The sequence below is a fragment of the Microtus pennsylvanicus genome, chromosome 1 (genome assembly GCF_037038515.1).
Source record: "Microtus pennsylvanicus isolate mMicPen1 chromosome 1, mMicPen1.hap1, whole genome shotgun sequence".
NCBI lineage: Eukaryota > Metazoa > Chordata > Mammalia > Rodentia > Cricetidae > Microtus > Microtus pennsylvanicus.
In genome coordinates this window covers 202876255-202896785 of record NC_134579.1, presented here as the reverse complement: position 1 = coordinate 202896785, position 20531 = coordinate 202876255, and the positions used below count along the sequence as shown (strand labels likewise).

General features: G+C 45.9%; 1 protein-coding gene across 4 annotated transcripts in view; it reads right to left on the bottom strand.

The window, feature by feature from the left end:
* The window catches only part of Sash1 (SAM and SH3 domain containing 1), a 171123-nt gene that overhangs the window by 59797 nt on the left and 90795 nt on the right, over positions 1–20531 (bottom strand). For all 4 annotated transcript variants that reach the window (XM_075949185.1, XM_075949204.1, XM_075949195.1 and 1 more), the window contains 3 exons: positions 6589–6629; positions 3626–3712; positions 973–1085 (listed from right to left, as the gene is read on the bottom strand). In XM_075949185.1, the coding sequence (XP_075805300.1) occupies positions 973–1085; positions 3626–3712; positions 6589–6629 (241 nt within the window). The remainder of the gene's footprint in view (positions 1–972; positions 1086–3625; positions 3713–6588; positions 6630–20531) is intronic.

The following is a 20531-nucleotide window of genomic DNA, read 5'->3' as shown; positions in this document are numbered from 1 at the left end:
GGCTGTAGAATCACGTGGGAGGCGGACCAGGGGCATAGCCGTGGGTGATGAGGTGGGAAGTGGGCCTGGAGGGGCTGAATGGTTAAGAGCACTTGTTGGTCTCTCAGAGGGCCTGAGTTTGACTCTCAGCACCCACATCAGGTACCTTACAGCTACATGGAACTCCAGCTCCAGGAGCTGCAACTCCAGCTCCAGGAGCTGCAACTCCATCTTCTGGCTATCCTGTATACACATGGCATATACTCATGCAGACATAGATGCAGAAGTAATAAAAATGAAAACAAAATCTTTTAAAATGAAGAATGTGGGAAGGGCCATCTTGACTATGGGGCTGCTGACTGGGCAGGAGATCCTGGGCACTATAGTATATAGAAGCTTAAATGTGGGTGCCCATATCCCACAAGGTTGGGTACCAGAAAAATTAAAATGGAGGAAGTGAGCTGACCAGTACAGCCAGTTCATTGCTGTCTCACTCCTGACTATGGATAAAATGTGAACATTCTCCTCAAGCCTCCACCACTGTGACCGCACCCCCACAAGTGCCAGAACATTGAACCGAACCCTAGAACTGTGAGCCTAGGGAAATCTATTTTTGCCAAGTAACGTGTCACTAATACAAATGTTTTATTATACAAGATAGAAAACTTGTATCAAGCAAATAGAATGCAGTAAGTATCATTATTTAATCAAATATTACTTGATCAATTTGATAAAGTGGGTAACCGATGACCACTAAAATATCATCAAAATATTCCTTCGGGGGTTGAGGATTAGTTGGTGGTAGGGCATTCCCAAAGCATGCATGAAGTTTAGATGACTGATAATATAATAGATATATACAGAGGTGTATGCGCGCACACACATACACACACACACACAAATACACTGTAGCAATTAGATTCCTATTACATCTGATGCCCCCAAGCGTTTTCCAGCTGGTGCCCAACATAAGCGAAATGCCCACACTCTTACCCTAGCAAGTGCTTCTTCTATGGTGATCATCTTTTCTTTGACCATCATCATTAGCTGAATCCGCTCCTCATCGCTCATCGTTATCTCGCTTGCCACATAGCCCACGTCTTCTCCTGGGGGTTAAGGACAGATAAATGCCAATGAGAGATGGAGAGGCAGGCCTCCAGCCCGGAAGGCCCTCATCTTGGGCGAGGGAGGGACTTCTCTCAGGGGCACTACCCACTTAGCATGCTACGGAGGGGGTGGAGGGATGTAGAACCGAGCTGTAGCTCGGGAAGCCTAAAGTTCATCCATTTGGGAAACGTGTTCTAAGAACACATGTGAGCTACCACAGCAGCAAACCCATGGCCAGAACTCTAAAGGCAGGCTTTTTGGACATGGTACAAAGTTGACATGGAATTTCTTGTTCCTGGTGGACCAGAAATCTCATCTAAACACCCAACTTGAACAGACAAGCATTCCGAGGTTTCACTGGGTTGGACATTCTCTGTATTTTACAGTGTGTAATATGTATGATAAGAACATATATTTGTACGAGAGCACCCTCTGCTGTGACAGGGGGTGAAGCCACAGAACCAAGACTGCCGAACCTGATTCAACTGTCTTTCCATAGTGAGTTATCTGGCGTATCTCTGAGTTACCGAGTTATCTCATGGGATAAGCACATAAATAAAACCACACGCTAAGCATGTCAACCTCACGGAAGACAGGTAGTACAGCTATTTAGATCTGGAAGTATGCAGTCACATGGTCTGCAGGATGTGAGAGGTAGCTACCACCTAACTTAGAGTGAAGGCCTCCGGAAGTACACGGGAAAAGAGCTACCCACCTCACACTCCTTTTCCCACAGAGCAAACAACGCTATGCCTCTTATTAGAGCTCCCATGGCCAGTTGGATCTTTGGTCAGCATGTGGGAAAGGTCTCAGCGACAGCAGGCTAAGACACACACCAGGAGGAAGCCACATTATTGGTCGTGCTCTCTCTCTGTCCCATCTTCCTCTGACATTCTTTGGTGACTTCTGGCATCATCAGGACCTCAGCCAGGGCTTCATACACCCTGGGTGAGCCAGGACAGGACTAAGGAGACTATCTGAAGGCTCACGGGAAACCATAGTAGAGGAACCTAGCTTTACGGTTTGTGTTCCCCATGCTCCTGTATCTCGTTTGCATTTAGTAATCAGTTAGTTCAGAGGTACCCCTGAAGTCCCTGCTGAAACTCGTCCACTTGTGGAAAAACAGAAGGGTGCTGTGGGTGTGGAGAGAAGCCTGCTGGCTTGATTCATTTTGATATCTGTGTTGAGTGTCACAGAGCTGGTTGGGTGTGTTATAAAGTCATGTGAACTGATAAACTGCTTCTTCCTCCTCCTCCTCCTCCTCCTCTCTCTCTCTCCTCTTCCCCTTCCTTCCTTCCTTCCTTCCTTCCTTCCTTCCTTCCTTCCTTCCTTCCTTCCTTCTCTCCCCTTCTCCCCTGAGACTTATTTTTATTAATATCTCCATGTATGCTTCTGTGTAACTGAATGCCACACATAGGTGCTCACAGAGGCCCGAAAAGGTCATCATATCCCTGGAGCTGGAGTTACCTACAGCATGAGTTGCCTGACATGAGTACTGGGAACCAAACTCCGGTCCTTTGGAAGAGCGGCAAGTGTTCTTAACCACTGAGCCCTCTCTCTAGGTCCTGCCTGCTATCTTCACGGCTTTCTTTCTCCCCAGCTTTCTAAGTGAGATTTGTCAGAATGCTAGGTTTATCTGGAAGTACAAATGATTCTGGGTCTCTACCAAAGGGAGAGTGTTGACGAACAACTAAGTGTGGGACAACTAAGAGAAGTAGCCCCATGAGAGTTGTCTGAGAAATCAGGTGTGCAGCTGAGGACGCTAAGGCCCAGGGCCAAGTGTCTTGTGTCTGGGTGGGAGTAACTGGAGAGACTTGTCTGCAGGAGGGGTCGTGTTATTGTATAAAAGGAAAGCAAGCAGTATCAGCGATAGACTGGAAAACGTCTTCATTTATTGATAACCCCATTCAGTCTGACAGGAATGTGGAAGTCGATGTGTCCCAGTTTCCTCTGTGAATACTGGGGAAATATAAATTACATAACCCAGCCTCCAGGGGATGACATATTTATTTGCTATCTAAACAAAAAACAGAGGCAAGGCCTGGAGAAAGGGCAGAGCTCCCTTCACAGAGCAGCCGGGTAAATTCTCATGATGTCAGACCCAGAGAGGGTTTCCAGGGGCAACACGCCCATAACTGTCCCTGTTTCAGACCAAGAAGTTCAGAAGAATGGAAAGGCTCCAAGCGAGGGCAGGCACCGGAGGGTCCAAAACCAACAAACGCGAAGATTCCCTTGACCTTTGAAGGTCAGTGCTTGGCGAGCTTAAGGGGAAACAGGGAGGTTGGTGTGATGGGGAGCCTGCAGACATGGTCTCTGCTGTCACAGGGTCACCAGCTCCTCCAGTTTGCTCTCTTCGAGTTCAAGAAACTCATGGGGTCAAAATCTTAAAGTCATGGAAGGAATGTCGGAAAAGTTGACTATTTTGCAGGCACATGCAATGAGTTATTCCTAAATTGTAGAGTTCATTTACATCGGGGGCCAGGACTTCTGAGTATTATAAAGCCACAAGGACCCACGGTCTGTGGCCACATCACTGTACCTTTTGAGGTCTGTCTCATTATTCCTTTCTGGTTCTTTCGAAAATTCTGCCAGAAGTACTTATTTTTCTTCTTCCAATCTCCTTTTCCTTTAAAAAAACGAAGGAAGGAAAGGAAGGAGAGGGACGGAGAGAGGGAGGGAAGGAGGGAGGGGAGAGTGAGTGAGAGAGAGAGAAAAAGAAAGAGAGAGAGAAGCAGTAAATTTACTGATAACAAAAGTAGTCTCCTTACAATGTCAAAGCTTGAATGAAATCTCTGATTTCACAGAAAGGCATTTTTTTTTTTCAGTTTGTGAAAGACTGTGAAATAGCTATAAAGTTGTTTAAAAGAAATGCAAATTTGCTACTAGGGGAAAAAAGGCCCCACAGGGTTAAGAAAAAGAAGTAGAGGCACATCAAAAGGGCAGGCCGAGCATCCGTCTAGCCAGCAGCCTCATTCAGCCTTGCGCTGGGTGCATTTTCTCCCTTTGGGTGCACCCACAATTCCTTCACTTCGCCACAGAGGGCTTGCCGAGGTTCACTTTGCTTTATTTATTCCCGTTGTTTATCCGCCATTGCTTTCTTTGTCTTATTCCAAATTTAATCTAGAAAACACAGACTGACTAGCCTGGTTCACTGTGCTGTTTGGTGACATGGGTCTACTGCACAGGAAAGGCATGATCCCCATCTCTCTAATGTTTAGACTTCTTGGTGACCAACCTACAGATTAACAAGGTCACAAAGACAAGAAAAACAGAGGTCGGTGCTACTGTGACATCTCCTAACTCAATCTCCCTTTAACCTCCCTCCCATCTCAGACTAGTACTGGGTGATTCACCAATGAAAACAAATTTGCCATTAATAGACATTTTAAAAAAAAATCTTAAAGTTCTAGTAAGTGACAATACAAAATACCCTTTTAAATGCAAACAGAGAGGCTGGGAGATAGCTCAGCCACTGAAGAGATTGCTTCACAGGCATGAGAAGGCAAGTTCAACCTCCCAGAGCCCATGATAGTGAAGCTAGGCATGGTGGCACACACTTATCACCCCAGCACCACACAGACAGAAACAAGCAGGTCCCTTGTGGACCAGCTACCCTAGTGATTTGGTGTGTTTCAGGCCAAGGAGAGACTTGCCTCAGACAGAAAGCTGAATGGCTCACACACACACAGACACACAAACACATATGGACACACACAAACAGACACAGACACACAGACACGGACGCTCGGACACATATACATCAAAAAATGTAAAAGACAAACAAAAGAGAAGACAGTAAGTAAATGGGGAAGGCAGTTCTTTATTCTTTGAAAAGGAAAGGCAGGGGCATGGCCGTCACTGTGCTGATGCGGCACACCCAAAGCAGCAGCTCTGTCTCCATTTGGTGGCTGTCTGGTTGCCCTGTGGCCACTGGAAACAAGGCCCACCAAAGAGGCGGCTTCCACAGTCTAGACTGACGGTGCCAGGCAATGATGCACGGAGTACCCATGGGGGAACCCCATCTCAGGGCTCTCAAGCAAGCAAGAGTGTCGTTTGTCAAAACAGGAAGCCTACAGCCGTGAAAGCCTGGGAACGAGAGCCATGTCCTTATGCCTTCGACTCTCCAGGTTCTCAGGTCCTCGAGGTTAGTTGCGTGGGGTCTGCTGCCTGTGAGTAACCCCGGAAAGCAGACATCAGGCAGGAAGGGTGAAAGCAGACGGGGTGTCCATCATTTGGCTTCTTAAGGAGGAGTCTGAGGCTAGAATGCATTTCTCTGCCCGTCAGCTGTATTTCCTTCCTTCGTGTACGTAATGGAGATGATAAAAACAGCTAACATTTCATCATCACTTACAATACCCAAGCTCTTTGCTATTTAACAGCCTAGCTCTTTTATGGCTTGTGGCCTGGTCTTGTTTCTCAGGCTGACCTTGAACTCACGATCTTCCTGCCTCAGGCTTCCGAATTGAGCTTCTGCTGCTACTAGGACCTGCTCTCCTTCCATTCAGGCTTGAAGAGGCAGGTGCCTTTCCCAGATAACAATTAGCTGGGTTGGCGTTCATGATTCAAATCCTGTCAGCTGGACTGGAGCATCGATTACCCAGCCACCCTGTGTCCTTTGCTATTTCAAGAATAGATCTTATAATATACAGAAAATATATAACCCCTTGAACGGATATTATTTATCGAAACATTCCAAATGGAAGAGTTTATCTGAGGGTATTATCAGAGATACAGACTTAAGGGATTTTCTGATAGTGTCGTGTTCCAGGACAGAGAAAATTATCAGCCATACATATCCAGCAAAGAGGCTTGGTCAGTGAGCTTAGGGCACATGCAATACGATGTGGACGTAAGCCTCTTACTGTTAAGACTACTTAGCAAGTAGAAATATTCATTAACTGCCCCATTTTGAAGACCTGAAGAACAATATGTAGACAACGATGCTACCTCTATTTCCAAAAGAACAATTCCCAATGGCAAAAGGAAAGAAAACCGCACATCAAATCCCAGGGCTGGAGAGACAGCTCAGCCGGTAGAGAGCCTGATCTAAAGCATGCGGAGCTCAGCTTGGATCCGCAGCACTACAGTAAGAAGCAGGGCACAGTGGGAGGTGCCCACAACCCTAATGCCAGGGAGGCAGACAGGCAGGTTTCCGCAGCGTTTGCTGGCCTGTTGGTCTAGCCGAGCTGGTGGAGCTGCGGGTTCAGTGAGAGATCTCTCAAAATGTAAGGCAGTGTGACTGAGGGATGCCTAATGCGGACCTCAGTCTACATGCATGTGTGCACATACATAGATACCCATGTGCACATACAGAGACACACATACGTGTACATACATAGACACACAACACACAGACACATCATCGTTACAGTGTTTGTTTCTGAGCAGACAGATTTGGAGGGAGGGACAAGATCCATAGTTTTACATGTCTATAGATCCTCTATAAACTATGAGAAGAAAATAATCCAATTAAATATTGAAATCAAGGGCAGTGGTACTAACCTACGCAGCCGTCTTCCGAGTTTGACTTATGAAGAGGGTACCTAGTAAAGGAAACAAAATACATATATTACCAGAGGGCCTTGGCTTTATGGGATCTTCACCAACAATCTTTTTAAGCAGTTGGACCCTGGACCAACAAATAGTGTTTAGTGGAGCCTGGGGAGTTTTTACAGTGGGTCTTTTGTACCTATCCGCTGAGTTCCTAGAAAATGGGTACCATCTGTCGACACTGATTAATGACCAAGTCTAGAACAGGACCTACATTTTAAAATGAATATGGACTTCACTAGAGATCGCTGAAGGATCTTCCATGTCTGTGAACTAATCACTAGTTAAGTTCCTGTCACCGAGAAGTCTATAGGGTAAGCAGAAAAGAAAAAGTACATCTTAATGAACTTAACAACTCTACAGTGCAAAGGCTGCTTGGGCCAGCAAGTGAGTTGCATGGGCAGCTGAAGCAAAGATGAGGGTAGCCTGAGGAGGTGACACATGCCGTCAGAAGGAGACAGGATGCCCAGGTGGAGGGGTAGCCTGTATGGCGCTCCCATAGATGGTGGTGCCAACTGGCAAGGATGACAGTTGGTCTTTCCAGATCTCAGTAAGGTTCAAAAATCAAGCCAGAAATGTGTTTCTATTTGCTTGAGAGCTTCACATTTTTAAGACATGGTGAATTTTTGTTCAAATGGATCCAAGTTAATCCAGTTAGCGTATCTGCTTCACAATGCGCCTGTCAGCATGTAATAGCCGAACCTCGTAAACACACACAGCAAGGGATGTGAACCACAGCCTAAAACCAGTAAGTGAGCTGCTCCTCTAGGAAGCACGCAGACAACACCAACATAAAGCATGAAGGCAGGGAAAGAAAATAATATTAATAGCAAAAGGGGTAGGGGGACAGTAGAGATCCAATCAAAATCCTCATTTGCTGGATACAAACTCTAGAGGACTAAGTCAGTGACCTTAGGCACAGGCAAGCCACAGGGAAAAAATAGAGCCTGAATAAGTTGGGTACTTAAGAGAATTCACACCCAAATCTTCTCTCTAAGTTCACTGCCAAAAAGGAAGATAAAGAATTGCCTGGCTCTCTGTAGCTGGCTTACTGTAGCTACTATCTGGATGCTTAGAAAGCCGGTTGTGAGGCCAGGTATTGAGAGAAAACATTGAAAACAGTCAGGGGGCAAGTGAAAGGGCCTCCAAACACCTAACAGAGAGAACTTGCAGGTAAAGGGACCTCAAGAATTTAAGGTGCAGAAGGGGGTACAGGGTCCCCGATGATTGAGCCACTACTGAGGTGTAGAGGCATTGATGCTGACTGGTGGCCAATGGGTACCCAGACCCTGCAGGCAACATAATGGTCCACATCTGAGAGGAGAGAACTACTTCTGACTGACACGCATCCCTGAAAGTTTATTCATGATGAACTAGGAAAGACACTAAAAACAGACGCAGACGAAACTATTGCAGAGCTAGATGAAAACCTCCTTGTTTCCTTTTCTAACACACACACACACACACACACACACACAGAGTAAGGAAACATACCAGAGTTCCAAACTACAGTTCCCCAACAAAAATCTAGAATTTACTATTTTCTTCCTCCTACCCACTGCAAAAATAAAAGAACTTCAACTCATGTGTACTTGAAAGGTTTTCAAGTAGTGGACATTTGAAGTTCTATTAGATAGATAGATAGATAGATAGATAGATAGATAGATAGATAGATAGATACATACATACATACATACATACATAGCAATATTTCCTAATTACATGTAAGGGAGAGGGCATGCGGCGTGAAGAAATGAGCCTACTGTTAGAGAGGGGTGGATACAAACAAGGATGCATACAAGGACAGACTTAGCTCAGTTGGTAGAATACGTGGCTAGTGTACAAAGCCCTGGTTTTGACCCCATCACTGTATAAGGAGTTGGTGCGCTTTTGTAATGTCAGCACTTGGGAGGGGAAGGCAGGAGGGTCTCTGCTACGTAGAGAGGTCAAGGCCAGTGTGGAATACAAGATCCTGTCTCAAACAAGCAACAAATAGGAAGGCATACAAAGATAGGGGTGGCATACAGTTGGCCTTGATTGGACTGTGGGGGTACAAGGAGATCACTAAAGCAGTTCCAGGTACAGCAATGAAAGTCGCCACAGATAATTCACTAAGAGAGAAAGGCTCACCCACCTGAATATGATGGCACCATCCAATAGGCTGAAACCTAGACAGGCTATAAAGAGGGAAGGAGAAAGTCTTGATGGGCCAGGCATTTCTCTCCACTTAGCAGACACTGTAGTGAACTCTGTTCACTTTATACCTAGCCTGCTCTCCGCACCACGATAGCCTCAGCCCCCAAAGCAAACAAGACTATGAGCCCAGACAGAGACTTCCTATGTTGTTTTCTCTCTGGTCTTTGTCACAGTGATGAACCGTTGACTGTTACAGGAAGGGGGGTCGGGGGAAGCAGACTACCACATGCTTGTGGCCACAGGTGAATTGGGAGACCAACAAAGACTGTCAAGAGTGAGCCATGGGCTAGCTGGCTGGAGAGGGAAGCGGAGAATCTTTCAAAGTAGGTAGGAATCAGCTTGGAGTGGTCTTTGAATAAGAAAAATCTTCCTGCATTATTTTTAACTCAGAGTCCTGGCACCATAAGCCCACCCACCTGCCTCCTCTGTGCTGCATCCTCAAGTCCTAAGTGCTCGCAAAAAGTGGAGGGGACAGCACATCCAGCTTCACACTTGCCAAAAGGACTGGGGAGGTACTGACCTATTGCTCAGAGCCACGTGCATGAAATGTCCCCAGTGCTGAACAAAAACCGGACGCCAACATGGTCAGTGCTTTGCAGCGATTTGTCCTTACATTAAAAGGAGCCTTTTCTCAAGAAAATGGTCTGCAGAAATATTTAAGCCCAGAAATATTTAAGACTGAGAGTAATAAATCTTAATGGGTTAAGTGACTTTTAACTATCACTTGATTTATATTCCGATTTTACAGGACGCTAAGGTGCCCACAAGGGGAGGCACTCTGTTGCTTCATGGTCACTCCGCGGTCACTAGGGATTATAACGGGTGGCCTTCTGGGGCCCCGTGGTCTTTTAATGTATACCTTGCCCTCTCTGGGAAGGCAAATCATTTCAATCCTATCTTTGAGAAATGTAACGGTTCCTTTCCATTCCAAACATCTCTTTGTATTTCCAGCAAAATAAAAATGTTTGATGCTATAAAAATTTTCCCAAACTTGCTGTTCCAGGGAAAGGTACATTCTCGCCGATCCCTAGATATCACAAACCGAGGTAGTCACAGGCTCCTCCCCAAACCACAGACATAAGGCCTTTTTGTTTTCATCCGCTCTCTCCTTCTTCAAATTATCACACACATGATTTTGTCCTCATGTTTGGCAGCGCCCACATTTCTTGCATTTCCTCATATCACCAGAAGATGGCACTGTCGATTCTTGGTTTGATTGTGATCTAGCGCGTGGAATTTTGTTTTTAAATTTTCACAAGTTTACAACACTCAGACTGGGCAAAGCCAGGGTCCCCGAAGTGTGAGGCTCCTCAGATCATCACCTCTCAAAAGAGAAAAGTGACATTGTGTGAATCTGGACAGAGTGAATTCTACCGCAGAGGCTGGCAGAGAAGGCATGCAAAATGCCACATTCTTCCCCCTCACTTCTAATGTCCATTCTGCGGGACCTGGATGACAGACAGGCAAAAGAGTCATTTAATGAAAGAAATAAACTGTCGGAAGTCAGCTCCAAAGAGGCTGCACCTCCAACCTCAGCCTCCTTCTGATTCCACACAGGGGCCCTGAGAAGGGCAGGTCTAGGAGGTGGTTTGTAGTCTCCTGGGCAACATCGATTTCATTGATAAAGGAGTAAGAGGGATGGGGACCACGAAGCAATACTTAGCATTCTGTCGCACTCTGGAAGTTTTACACCTAAAGTCTCAGGAGGTCTGGGGATGAGATTTCTTGCTCAGGGCTCAAGAGGCCCCTGGTTTAGATCCTGAACAAGTCTGTCCTATTATTTCTCCAGAACTGAACTAGCGTGAACATCTTTTTTTCAGTAACTACAGTTAAGACCCCCCCCCTCCCCGTCACATTGTTAACATGTGAACATCTCTCCTTAAGATCCCTAAACTACTTAAAAGTTTCTAAAGACAAGATTCATCTAAGGAAATTCCAAAATTAAGGAATTATTGGATTAAAAAACTTTTTAAAGAAGCGTATCTTTATAACTTGGCCCACATCTCTCCCTTGTCCATTCATTTTCAACCATCCACTCTTCCTTCCATCTATAATTATTCAGATCCCAGCGAGTCAGGCACAGAGAACATTTGCTAAAGGAGACAGGTGAGGCTTTGTGCACTGGGGCCCGGATAGAGAGGAAGGAAGAGCTGCTAAGCCAGAGGGGGAGGAATGTGGAGAGGAGCAGCAACCTCCCTGAAGATGTGGCCAGAGAGCCACGCTGCTGTGGCATTCACGTCCGGTGATGGGGGTGGAAGGACAACACGGGGTGAGAGGTAGAGAGGAAGACCATGAGTCTACCGTAGACCAGTGACGTGGGTGTCTATTCATTCTCCCGCGTGGATACGAAAGGCAAAGTGGGGTGTGTGGGACCAGAGCAGTGCACCAGAGTTGATCTGGATATCACTCACGTTGTCAGGAGTCGGGGACAGTGGGAAATATAACAGAGAGGCATTTTGAAGACTGCGTACTGATGTTTTAGAGATCAGAAAGAGGTGAAGCCCGGCGGTGAACCGAGTAGACATCTCCAAGCACAGAATGTGTCTGTCACCTGAAATCTCAAGCCAGGGGGCACAGAACTGTCCTGTGTGACTCCCAAGCCCAGGGCCTCCCAACACTTCTCTCTCCTGTTCCTAAGTGTGCCTCCCTTTTCTGTCTAAGAGATGGTCTTCAAGGGCACGTGGGCACGTGCTGGTCCTAACTAACAGACCGCCACTCACGAGAACGTGTGGCGTTATGTTTCCCAGCCTGAGTCTGACTGAAAGTCTACGATTACATGAGCACACCTGAGGATCTGACCCAACACCTCGGGTCTGCTAGCGGAAGTAAGGGGGATGAAGAAGTGACTCCTTCCTTCCTGGGGCTGTTCAATCAGTCTGAGGTGCACCCAGAAAGAACAATGCTAGCTCGTTTGCATATGCAGAGACCAGGTAGGCATGATCAATGCCTGAACTACAGACTCCCTGTCAGGGTTCCCGTGGGCTCCCAGGAGCGTCACTGTAACTAAACAAACAAACACACGTGCGCACACACACACAAATGCAGTTATAACCTAATTTATAAGGCGTAGCATATGTTATACATCACTAGAAACCTAGATTTGCAGAGATTTTTATGGCTCCATAATCTTAAATCTCAGGATATAAAACTTCAGCGCCAGTTTTCTCCCTGCTGAATTGTGAATCGGGGCTCTTGCTGTGTCTGCTAGGACCCAGCATTACCCCGGGCTACCCAAGAGTCTCCAAACCTGTCACTTCATCCTCTGGAAGGAGGAAAAGGACATGCCCGTGCTACAAGACAGTAAGGCTGGGGGCCTTTGCTAGATGTGACGGCTCATGGCTGCAATCCCAGCATTGGAGAGGCTGAGGCAGAAACAGTGCCTCAAGGCCAGCCTGGCTACACAACTTCAAACTCTGCTTCAAAAACTGCTTACAGATCTTAAAGAAATCAATTTCCTTTCTTAGGAGCTACATAAGTATATTTAAATTGTGCATAGGAACATATATAATATATATATATTATATATATATGCTATGTATGTAGTTTTTAAATGTTTTTGATTATCCTTTCAGAATTTAATATTTTATCATCTTCTTTCCCCTCCCCCAAATCCTCCTGAGCATGGGGCTTGCACTGGAGTGCTGTTGACTTATGCAGTGCCAATCTTTTTTTGGGGGGGGGATTTTTTTTCCCTTCTCCCAGTAGCTATCAATTGCAAATAGCTTTTTGGCTGGCGTAGAACTTCGTGTCCACCTCCATATGGAGGTTTTCTGAGACAGAGCCTCACCTTTCATGGCTAACATCTAACTTAGAATGTACCTGAAGATCAGCTTTGAATTTCTCGTGTCCCTGCCTTCATCTCCCAACTGTGATATCATAGGACTGTCCACCCACCCTATAGCATGCTAAGCACAAACCATCTACCATCTGAGCCACATCCCCAGCCTGGTGAATATTACCCTTAAGATATCAGATACATTTTTCATCTCATGAACATCACTTTTCTACTTAGCAGAATTAATACGGAACAAAATTTAGTTATTACCATCTACTACCTGCCATAGAAACTCAAGGGGTTATCCACTCCCCAGCCGCAGGGGCAGGACTGAAGTGAGGTATGAGACCCTGGGCACAGCCTGGGTCATAAGAGGAAGGGCTCGCTCTCAAGGGTGTGGAAAAGGCAAAGGCCAGCGCCCCCTAGTGCTGAGTCCTGCCTAACTCTCTAGTAGCCCAAACCCAGTTCTTTCTAGGGGGAAGGCTGAATTTCATACACAATTTCACCAACTGTGACTGACAGGAATTCTCACCCAGAGTCTTAGAACTCCATAAATATTGTGCGCTAATCGTAACACTGGCCACATTTTATCAGCTCAATCAAAACACCCCCTTATCCAGGCCTTTTTCCTTCATCTCAGAGTCTTCTCTCAGCTTGTAATTTCTTCTTGATGTCTTTAGCTTAGTTTGCTGCCTTTTTTTGTTTTTGTTTGTTTTTTTTTTTGGTCTGAGACAGCACCTCATACTGTACCCCATACTAACCTTAAAACTTACTACGTAGCCCAGGCTGGTCTCAAACTCCCAGCAACCTTCAGGCCTCAGCTTGCCTGATAGCTGGGAGTGCAGGCACGAGCCACCATGCTCAGCTGTGTTCTGTACTTTCCTGCTTGACAAGGTCACCTCAATAAATGATTAAGATAGGGGTGAATATTGTGAAATCCAAGGTGACAACCCAGCCCAGAGTAAGAGTCACACACTATGAAGTCTGACAGATTTGGAAAGAGCCAAAGCTGCCACACATTTACATGTTGATGCTACCAGATGAAGTAGCGGTATGGAAATGTCCCTGTCTTACTAGGCTGTCGTGAGAGTGTGGGTGGATGAGCGGAGACCCCTTACACTGCGCCTGACACTTGGGAAGACCCTTGCGAATGCTACCTACATAAATATTCATCAGCGCCACAGCAGGCTGGTACCCTGGGATGCTCTACAGAACTCAGCCGTCACCACGTCAGCACACAAGGCCAGCACACATCCCCTATGCTAGCTTAAGCCATTTCCAGTCACTGTCTCTGTAATGATTATTTCATGCCAACCTCTCTCCAGCATTTTCATGTAGTTATTTCTTCTTCTCATTTCATAAAAGCAAATTATTATTAGAATCCCAACAAAACATACACTTGATGATAAACACATGTCAAGTGTTCTGTATCTAGTTTATTTGTGGCACATATTACTTTCATTTGCTTATATCTTATTGTTGGGTGCCTGAAGAAGTGGCTCACTGGGTAAGGGTGTTTGCTGCTCTTCTTACTTCCAGAGGTCAGGCCTTAAGAAACACATGAAGCAGTTCACAACCATCAGCTCCGGGATCTCACACCTTCTTCTGGCCTTGAATGGATCCAGTGTGTGTGTGTGTGTGTGTGTGTGTGTGTGTTCAAAATTTAAAGAATTTTAAAAAATCTTTATATCCAAATGTCTCCATAGGGCAGTACTTAGCTTAGTAAAGCATAGTATATACTAACGTTTTTATTAATGCTGAGCAGCTTTTTCAGTATGAACACAAATGATGTAGGTCCATCAATTATGCCACATTATTTTTCCAAAGGTAATGGCAGGTTCTTCAAGTTTATGAAGTATAGATGCCGTCGAGAAACAATGCTACCACCCAGTCTTTAATTCTGCTGTGTACAGGTCTGTGACAGTTGCCACAGGTGCCTGTCAATTTGACACTACTTAAAATCATCTAACAAGAGAATCTCAACGAAGGAGTGTCTGTATCAGATTGAACTGTGAACCTGTCTTGATTACACGTGAATTGATGTGTGAAGACAGCCCACTGTGGATGCGCCATTCCCTAGGCATTCCCTAGACTGTGTAAGAAGAAGGGAAGCCAGCTCTATGAAAACAGGAAGGAATTTATCCTCCTTTTACTCTTGGGTGTGATGCTGACTAAGCCGCTTTGAATTTCAACATTGGCTTTCCTGCAATCATTGACAATAGCTGGGGTTAAAAGTTGAAACAGAACAAACAAAATTCCTTCTCTCCTAAATTGCTTTTTCTCAGGGCATTTTGTCACAGTCCAGTAAAGAAGGGACAAGGACTGTCAAAAGCACTGTCGAGACGTTTGGACTCTTGAGCCATGAATTTGTCACTTGTAACTATTCCTACCCCGTCTCCTTTCTATAAGAAATACCCTTGGTCCAAAGTCATCCTCCAAACCACTTTAAGTCAGGCTATTCCTTCTATAGGAGAGGTCTCAAGGACATCATATTCAGAAAATGAGGAAGACAACCTGCATGGTACCTAGATCATGCCTACTCTAAGCACTAAAATTGAATAAAATATGATCAAATATGGTAACTCTTCTCCCTGACTTTGACCCCAGTCTTTGTCAGAACTTCTAAAAACGCACTTCACCCTCTCAGCTCGGTTGTCCGGCACTTCCAGGGTGGCCAACAAGCTTTCCAAGTCAAAAGCGGGGTTCCAAGTCATCTGAAAACCCTTCGCAGAGGTACATGGAAGGGGTGTTCATCCTTCCACACACCAGCTAGGAACTCATGCTACAAGTTAATAATTCAGGTCACTGGCAGAAACACAAGACTTCCGCATCTGACGAGCAGCCAAATGCCATCTCTCCAAAGCGGAAGTCTGGGGCCTGACTGTGTCCAGGCTACAGGCTCATTAAGGCCAGGACTTAAGGGCAGAGTGGATCGCGTTGTGCAGCGGTTTCAGGTTAGGGGTTGGAGAGAGGCAGAGCCAAAGCAAGGACAGCTTTGTTTATGCTCTGATGACATGCCACCACCCTTCAGATCCCAGGGGCCTCTCAGGGTAGGGTGGCTGTTCCAATTTTAACTTTTCTTTTATTTTCTTCTTCTTCTCTTCTTCTTTTCCCCTTCCTTTCTACCTCTGTTTCTCTGTCTTAGACAAATTCACATAGAGGTAAGGCTGGCCTCATACTTGCTGTTTAGCCTAGAATGACCTTGAACTTGCAATCCTCCTGCCTTCACCTTCTGAATACTAAGAAACAGACACGCACCACGGCATTGGGTTTTATGTGGTGCTGGGGAAGAAACCAAGGGCTGTATGCACACTATGTAGGCAAGCACTCCAGCCCTCATATGTCTCTTCATTTGTGACTTGGTTCAGAACTAAATAAGTGACTATAAAATGGATACATACACACCAACTTTGCTGGTGATAATCACTGACAGCAACAGCATGTACCCACCCAGCACCTCTGATAAATGCCTTTCCAGTTCCTCCAAAAATAGTAACCAATCTTCAGAATATCTTTGTGATGTATTGGATGGCCCATGGTATTTGAAGTAAGATTGTACAGAAAGGAATCCTAGCTGATTAGTTTCATATGAAAAGACCAATGATAAATTATTGTTTGCTAGGCAGAGATAATGAAGTTCTGAGCTACTTAATGAGGGAAATGCATCGCAACCCAGTACACACCTTCCACCAGTTTACAATTAATCAAGCTGATTGTATTAACTTTCTCTAAGGTAATAAATTAACTTGACTCCCACTTTCAATAACTTTTCTCATGTTCTTTCTCCCCCCTAAGAACCACAGTTTTGGTTGGGCGGCAGTGTGCTCTGTGGAAATACTTCCTCCGACTCCCTTGCAGCTAAGGAAGAGCCAGTTATCAGTCTCCCACGGAGAACTAGGGGTTCTGGGTAGTTCTCAGAGAGTCCGTGTTTCTGTGATGGAAAGATTGGCCTGTCACTCCACACAACCTCTTCCTCTGCTCGCCCTGTTCACCTTGTCTGAGGCACAGGCAACGAAGCCAAGTCGTCATCATTTACCAGAAGGAAAGAAGTCACACTCTAAGGCTGGTGCAGCAGAGAGGAAGAAAGCCCAGCTGTACCAGTCTCCAAATACTGCCCTGCAGACTCCTGGTTATAGGAGAATATGCAGCTATTTGTCCATGCTGGTGTCAAGCTAACCCATGGCTATACCAGGCATGGTAGTCCATAACAATACTTGGGAGTACCAGTACTTGTAAGGTACTTGGGAGGTTGAGGCAGGAAGGTCATAAGCTACAACATAGTAAGATTCTGTTTAAACACAAAACAAAAAAGGACACGCTTTTACAAAGCATTGGTCTGGTTGGTTTACTGTGTTCATAACTTGTCATCTTTCAGGCCACAGAAACCCAGAAAAGAGCATGCCCTAAGCTGGGCAATGATGGCACACGCTCCAGAACTAGGGAGGCAGAGGCAGCCATATCTCTGTGAGTTTGAGGCCAGACTGGTATACAAAGTGAGTTCCAGGACAGGCTTTAAAGCTATAGAGAAATCCTGTAAGAACATGCCTGATATACAGGTGAAGGTACTAAGACTCAGGGTACTTCTATAAGGGACTTATCCAAGGTCACATAACTGGTACAGCAGTCCCTTGTATATGAGATTTTTGTTTTTAACAATTTCACTTACCCATGGTCACATATGGTCCAAAAAATATTACTGCTTTTGAGTAATCTTTAAAATAAACAATTTAGAAAGTTTAAATAACTTCTGGGCAGGGGACTTGGGTCAGCAATAGAATACTTGCCTTATAGGTAGGTAAATGAGATAGTAAGATATATTAGCACATAGCGTATAAACAAAAACATTGTATTACAGTATATTAGAGGGGGGATGGCTGTACACTATAGACTTGGGAGCTAAATTCAGCTCTTTCAAATATCCAGCCCAATGTCTTTTCAATAATAGCTGGGATCTGCCAGGTTGTGGTGGCATATAACTTTAATCCCAGCACTCGGGGAGGCAGAGGCAAGAGGATCTGTGAGTTCAAGGCCAGTCTGGTCTACAGAGCGAATTCCAGGGCAGCCAGATACACAGAGAAACCCTGTCTCAGAAAAAAAAATAGTTGGGATCAATGAATACAGAGGACACAACATCATCTTCATCACCACCTTCAAAGTGCTGGGTCCAATACGGTGAGCCTATAGTGTTAAGCAATGAAAATGCAATACAGGTTTATAGACACTGCAGTCTGAAGGCCCAGATCAAACTCTGCCTTAAAAACAAACAACTATTATTTCATTATTTGATGATGATGATAGTGATTGTTAGTACTAGTATTTCTTTGCCGTGTGTTTGTCTGTATGTCTGTATTTCCAGCAAGTGCCTGCAAGTCCCTGTGCAGCCAGAAGAGGGCTCCAGACACCCTGGAGCTGGACTTACATGCAGTTGTGAGCTAGCTGCCTGATGAGGCTGCTGGAAACAACCTCAAGATGCACCCCTAACTGCTAAGCCATCTCCCCATCCTCAACCTCTGGCTTTTGATGACTCCTCCACAGGCATACAAAACAAGAATTGCGTGGAAAGAGCCTTGACCATCTTGTTCCTTCTGTTTACTGCATCCCGTCAATCTCGGTGCCTTTACTTTATGGCTTCCCTAGGAAGTTCAACTTTTATTTTGGGTTTTTATATCTTAAGAATTATTGGTTTTGTCTAAAGCAAAATAAAAAGACGTTAAACAACATGGCGTTGGAGAGTTCTTTTCCTCACCAAATCTACTTTTCACAAAATTAAAGGGGAACATTAGTAACTTTAGATGAAGGGAAAAAAAACAAAAACAAACAAAACCCTTTAAGGCTGGGGGCAGGGGCGGGTACTGCTTAGGGAGCAGAGCACTTGCCCAATATGCAGAAGGCTCAATGTGATGCCCACGCTGTAAAACCCAAACAAAACAAAAAGGAACAAGGAAAACGCCCTGGCTAACAGTTAAATGGTTGTTATTCATTCTGTGTGTGCAACAAAATTTTTCTTCCCTCTAGTTCTTCTCGAAACGTTTCTGAGTATGTGTACTATATATGTGGTCCCAACAAGGTTTCTCTAACCAGGAGTATGGAGCCTGGCTTAGCATATGGGGAAGGCACCTCTGCATTCAGGTCTGCAGACCAAGTGGCTATTGGGCAGGCCTGGAGAGCTGGTGTACAAATGAACTACCACTACTCTGGGCCAGGAGAATGCTGGGTAATGGATCCCAGGTGAAGGGAGCAGGCATCCTTCACAAAGCTGTTAAACCCTACTAAGACAGCAGGCCTCGGAATGCAGTCTTTACCAGGTTGGGCCTCAGGGTGGGGAGGAGAGAGGAGGCAGAGGAAGAAAAAGAGACTCCATTCAATTATCTCCTCCTGGCGTTTCCATGGCGATGGCTCCGGAAGCGGGTCAGAACTTTCTCAGTGGAAACAAACAGCCGCTCTCATTCACCATCACCCAGGCCTGCTGGCCACACTGGCCGCTTGTGCGGGCAGCCCAGGCAGGGACAGGGGGCTAAGGAGCCTTTCTTCTGTCACCTGCTCTGGGGACAGGAGGGGGTGAGGGGCTGGTGAGATTGCGTCCGAAGGTCAGAGCCAGAGGACTCTGAGGATGAAGGAGCCTTCCTTCCCCTCCTAGCTAGAAGCCCTCCTGGATATCACCGTGGGAGCCGCCTGCCTGCCCTACTTTCCTCCCCAGGCAGCAAGAACAAATGCGGTGACCTGAATCGGTCCCTTCCATGGTGACTGGGCAACGCCACTTGAGCTTTGTTTTCTCCTGGGACACTTTAAATTCTTTGACAGACACAGGTGATGACATCTGTCAGCGTCTTACAAACACAATGGAAACGGGAACCCAGGCTTTCCCGTCTTATCACATCTTATTTTGAAATTCCTTGGCAGTATCTTAGTCATACCCTCAAGCCCTCTGCATAAAAAAAAAAAAAAACCCGCTGGGCAGCTGGCACTGGCCCTCGTATCTTATCCACTTTGCCTTCACATGCCACCCACTTCTGGGCCTGTGGCTGTATCCAAAGCAACCACATCAGCACCTGCTAGAGATGAGGATGCCAGGAAGCTCTGCTGGGGTCACCATGAACACAGGATCTCTTGGCATTAGCTGACTATCCCCTCGCCGCCGCCGCCCCCCCCCCCCCCAGCCAACTCTAGCTGTGTTTGAGAAACAGGGCCCTTTCATCTGGGTGATAAGACTCGAGTTGGGGTTACATTTCATTAAAACCCAACTGGCTGCCTAGCCATCTTCTTCAGCACTCCAGTCTCCAGGGCTTCACAGTCACCGACTACACCATCAGGCCTGCAGGCTGTCTTTTCTACAGCTTCACGTGTTTCCCAGGGGTGGATATATGGCTGGAATAATGTCTCCATCCAAATAGAGACAGACAGGACAGCACGAGCCCTATCCTTTCCCAACCTTTGTCCCCAGCCTACCCCAGCATCTCTAAAGAAAAACAGGCAACACTGTGGGACAGGGGTTTTTTGTTTTGTTTTTCAGTCAGGAATGGAATGTTGAGCAACCCCAGCAGAAGTGACCAGGCCACTCCTAGGATTATAGTGCCTGGGCTAATCTGGACAAGACTATTCCTAAGGATACACTTTGACTGTGTGTATCCCCACACTCCTAAAAGACACGAAGACAGAATGAGCCACAGACTGAAGACATTACAGTGCGCACACAATTAAAAGGGGCCTCCTGCAAGTTTCAGACCTGCGGGCTTCCTACCACTGACCTCAGGCCTCCTTGAAGCCATCAGACACCCATCTCACACCAATAATGGTTCTTGCCACGCTGTGGGATTCCTGTGCTATCTTCTGGAGGGCTGCCAAGAGCCAGACGAGGGCCACATACCCTTCCATCATACCCCTGTCCCCAAGCAACTTTGTTGGTCCTACCTTCTGCTTGGAGTCT